Source organism: Triticum dicoccoides, chromosome 5A (genome assembly GCF_002162155.2).
Source record: "Triticum dicoccoides isolate Atlit2015 ecotype Zavitan chromosome 5A, WEW_v2.0, whole genome shotgun sequence".
Classification (NCBI taxonomy): domain Eukaryota; kingdom Viridiplantae; phylum Streptophyta; class Magnoliopsida; order Poales; family Poaceae; genus Triticum; species Triticum dicoccoides.
Window position 1 is genome coordinate 604,851,080 of NC_041388.1, and position 2,820 is coordinate 604,853,899.

The 2,820-nt window shown below is 52.0% G+C and overlaps 1 protein-coding gene across 1 annotated transcript in view; it reads right to left on the bottom strand.

Moving 5' to 3' along the window:
- The window catches only part of LOC119303306, a 3,969-nt gene extending 1,733 nt beyond the window's left edge, over positions 1–2,236 (bottom strand). The window contains exon 1 of the mRNA XM_037580424.1: positions 695–2,236. Coding sequence (XP_037436321.1) covers positions 695–2,114 — 1,420 coding nt within the window. The 5' untranslated portion in view covers positions 2,115–2,236. The remainder of the gene's footprint in view (positions 1–694) is intronic.
- Positions 2,237–2,820: the final 584 nt, after the last annotated feature.

The window sequence follows — 2,820 nt, forward strand, 5'->3', positions numbered from 1 at the left end:
TAGACGTGCGAGCTCAGGAGCAGGCGGAAGGACGGACGGGGCATGGAGGTGGGCGAGGTTGGGTGGCTGGGCGGAATGAGAAGCGGCGAGGGATGTGACGGTGGCTGGAGACCCAGACGAGCCAGGATCTGCTGGGGAGCACAGATCCAGGCCAACAGGACCGGACAGCAGGGTCGCCAGCGAGCCCAAGGAGCTGGAAGGAGACGCAGCTCCAGGAGTGTGTCCGAATCGAAGAAGCGCCGGTATAGACGGCCAACCAAGGGCACCAGCAGATGTCAAGTATTCTGTCTTAAATAATAAGGATCCCGAGACAAGAAATTCAATTTATTCCTATGTGCTACAAATGTAACACGCACCAGCAGAAGGGGTCATGAACAAATGACAAAATCACAGTTATTTCACAAAGTATGGATTCAACAGAAGTTTTTTTTATGGAATTACGATAAATAACAAGATCAGAACAGATATTAACAGATAAAAGTATAACCAGCTTTGAGGTTTCACACTTGCCAACTGACTTATTTATTTGACATCAAATTAGGTGTTAGATAAGTTTTATCAGCGACAGTTGCTTACTCAATACAAGTTATAGGTGAAAAATTCAGAATCACAATATCTGTATTCAAGCAATCATGTACAGAACATAACTAGATTGGGTTACTCTATGATATAAATACTAAGGATGAGGAATTACCTGGCGGATAGAAACTCGTGAAAGGATGACATTGTTTCATAGAACGGGTTCCGTTAAGTTTCCTGGATTGCATTTGCTTAAGTTCAAGCATGTAGGCACTGTCATCCACATAGAGGATGATCACATCGTTATCTTCATCATACCCCAGCACTTTGTCTTGCCACACCTTTCTCCTAATCTGATGAGGGATCCCAAGAGTGCTATGCATTTCAACAGTCTTCCGCAAAAACCATGTGGCAATACCCTGAGAATTAACCACCCTCTGCCAGATCTGAAGGTTCGGGAAGAGGAATATGGCTATGGCTAGGCCATCAGCGCCGTCCTCTGGCTTGATGATCCTATAGTTGCCAGATTCATTCATACCAGGAGGCCCCATGATGACAGCTAGGCTCTGCATATCCAAATCAAACCAAAATATGGCATTGCACGAAAGCAGCCAATAGAGTGCATTGCCAATAAGGGTCGCGGGAACGCTATCACCATGGAGCTCGCATGGATACTTTGTTGATATGATATTGCTCCATGTGTCAGTCTCCGAGGAAAAAACACAAGCCTGTGGTTGATGATCTCTTTTGTGAGACACCAAGACAACCTTGAAAGGGCTGCAATGACAGTGGCCGTGCACATGGTCCTGCTCGCCAGCAGCACAGAGCACCGCCCCGTAGAGGATGGACGGTTGCCCGAATTCGGCAGGAACAGCGAAGTACCGCTGCTCGCCGGTGATGGGAGCGAACACAATAAGCTGTCTGAACACCCGGTGTAAGGCGAGCACGCGACCGCCACGGCACCCCAAAACTTCAAAGCCGCGGGAGGCCATGCCGAACGGGATGTGGATGCGCTCAGCAGGGACACGGTCGGGAGGGTACAGGATGTCCTGGTTGAACACGATCTTCCGTCGGCGCTCGAAGAAGCCGAGTAGGGGCGGCTTCCAGCTCCTGCGGCGGGCTTGGAACTGGCGGACGAAGTTGGGGTCGGTGGCGAGGCCTCGCCAGCGCCTGGAGACCAAGGATGCGAGCAGGCGGGACGACGGCTGTGGTGGCAGAAGGAGAAGGATCTCCCAAAGCATATCCAACGGCAGCGACTCGCACGGGGCCGGAGGACAGCGGCCGCCGTTCCGCGGCGTATCGCCGTCACCCGGCAGAGGGACAGGCGCCTCCGGAGAGGTGCGGCGGCGGCGGCGGCGGCGATCCTCGCTCGCCCCGACTTGGGAGCGGCGGCGGCGACCGGGGCGGACCAGCCCCTCGTCCTCCTCGCTCGCCCCGATATGGGAGCGGCTACGGCGACCGGGGCGGGTCACCGCGATCTGGGAGCGGCGGCGACTGCGGCTAGCGCCGGCCATTTCGGCGGCCTCCTCGCTCGCGCCGATTTGAGAACCGCTGCGGCGGCGGCCGCCTGGGGAAACCCCGTGGTAGGTTTTCATTCTGGTGGTGGTTTTTATTGGGAGTCGGTCATAGACGACTCCGGCGAGCTTTCACGGCGGCAGTTCAATCGGGCGCCGCCAAGGGGGTGGGTAGGGGTTAGGGTTTTCTTTTCCGTTCCAAGGGGATGACACTGCTACCAAGTTCTTCTCTGGAGGCCCCACCTGAAGACTAGCTGCGCCGTTGTCTTGCTGGGCCAAAGACCCACAACACCCAGAAAGCAGGAATTTCTTAAAAATACTATTCATTTTCTGTATTTTTGAAAAAAACCATACATCACATCCACTCAAAGCTCTCTTTTTTGCGTAAGATCAAGTCAAGACAAATTCTTAAAATGACAAGTGCCATCTTATCAAATTCTTGTATACTTCTTATTTCTACGTTTTGGTTTCCTCTAGACTGAATGAGCCGGCGTTAAAAATACTGTAAACGAAATGTAGCACCAAGCAATGGCATGATGCCTTTGCCATACCGACTTTGGTAGGACCGGGTCATCAAAGGGCCTAGCCGCCCAGGGGAGTCTGCGCTGTTGACGCGGATCTTCATTGTTGACCCTCAAAACAGATACAATATTTATCTGTAGACTGATCTAGATCAGTTCACGAGTAGTGATGTGGGAGCAGGTCATCCAACGTTGTTTCCTAAAAATTTTATCTCTTTTTTAAAATATCTGTGGGCTCAAAATAGTGGCATATCAAATCAGCGAAG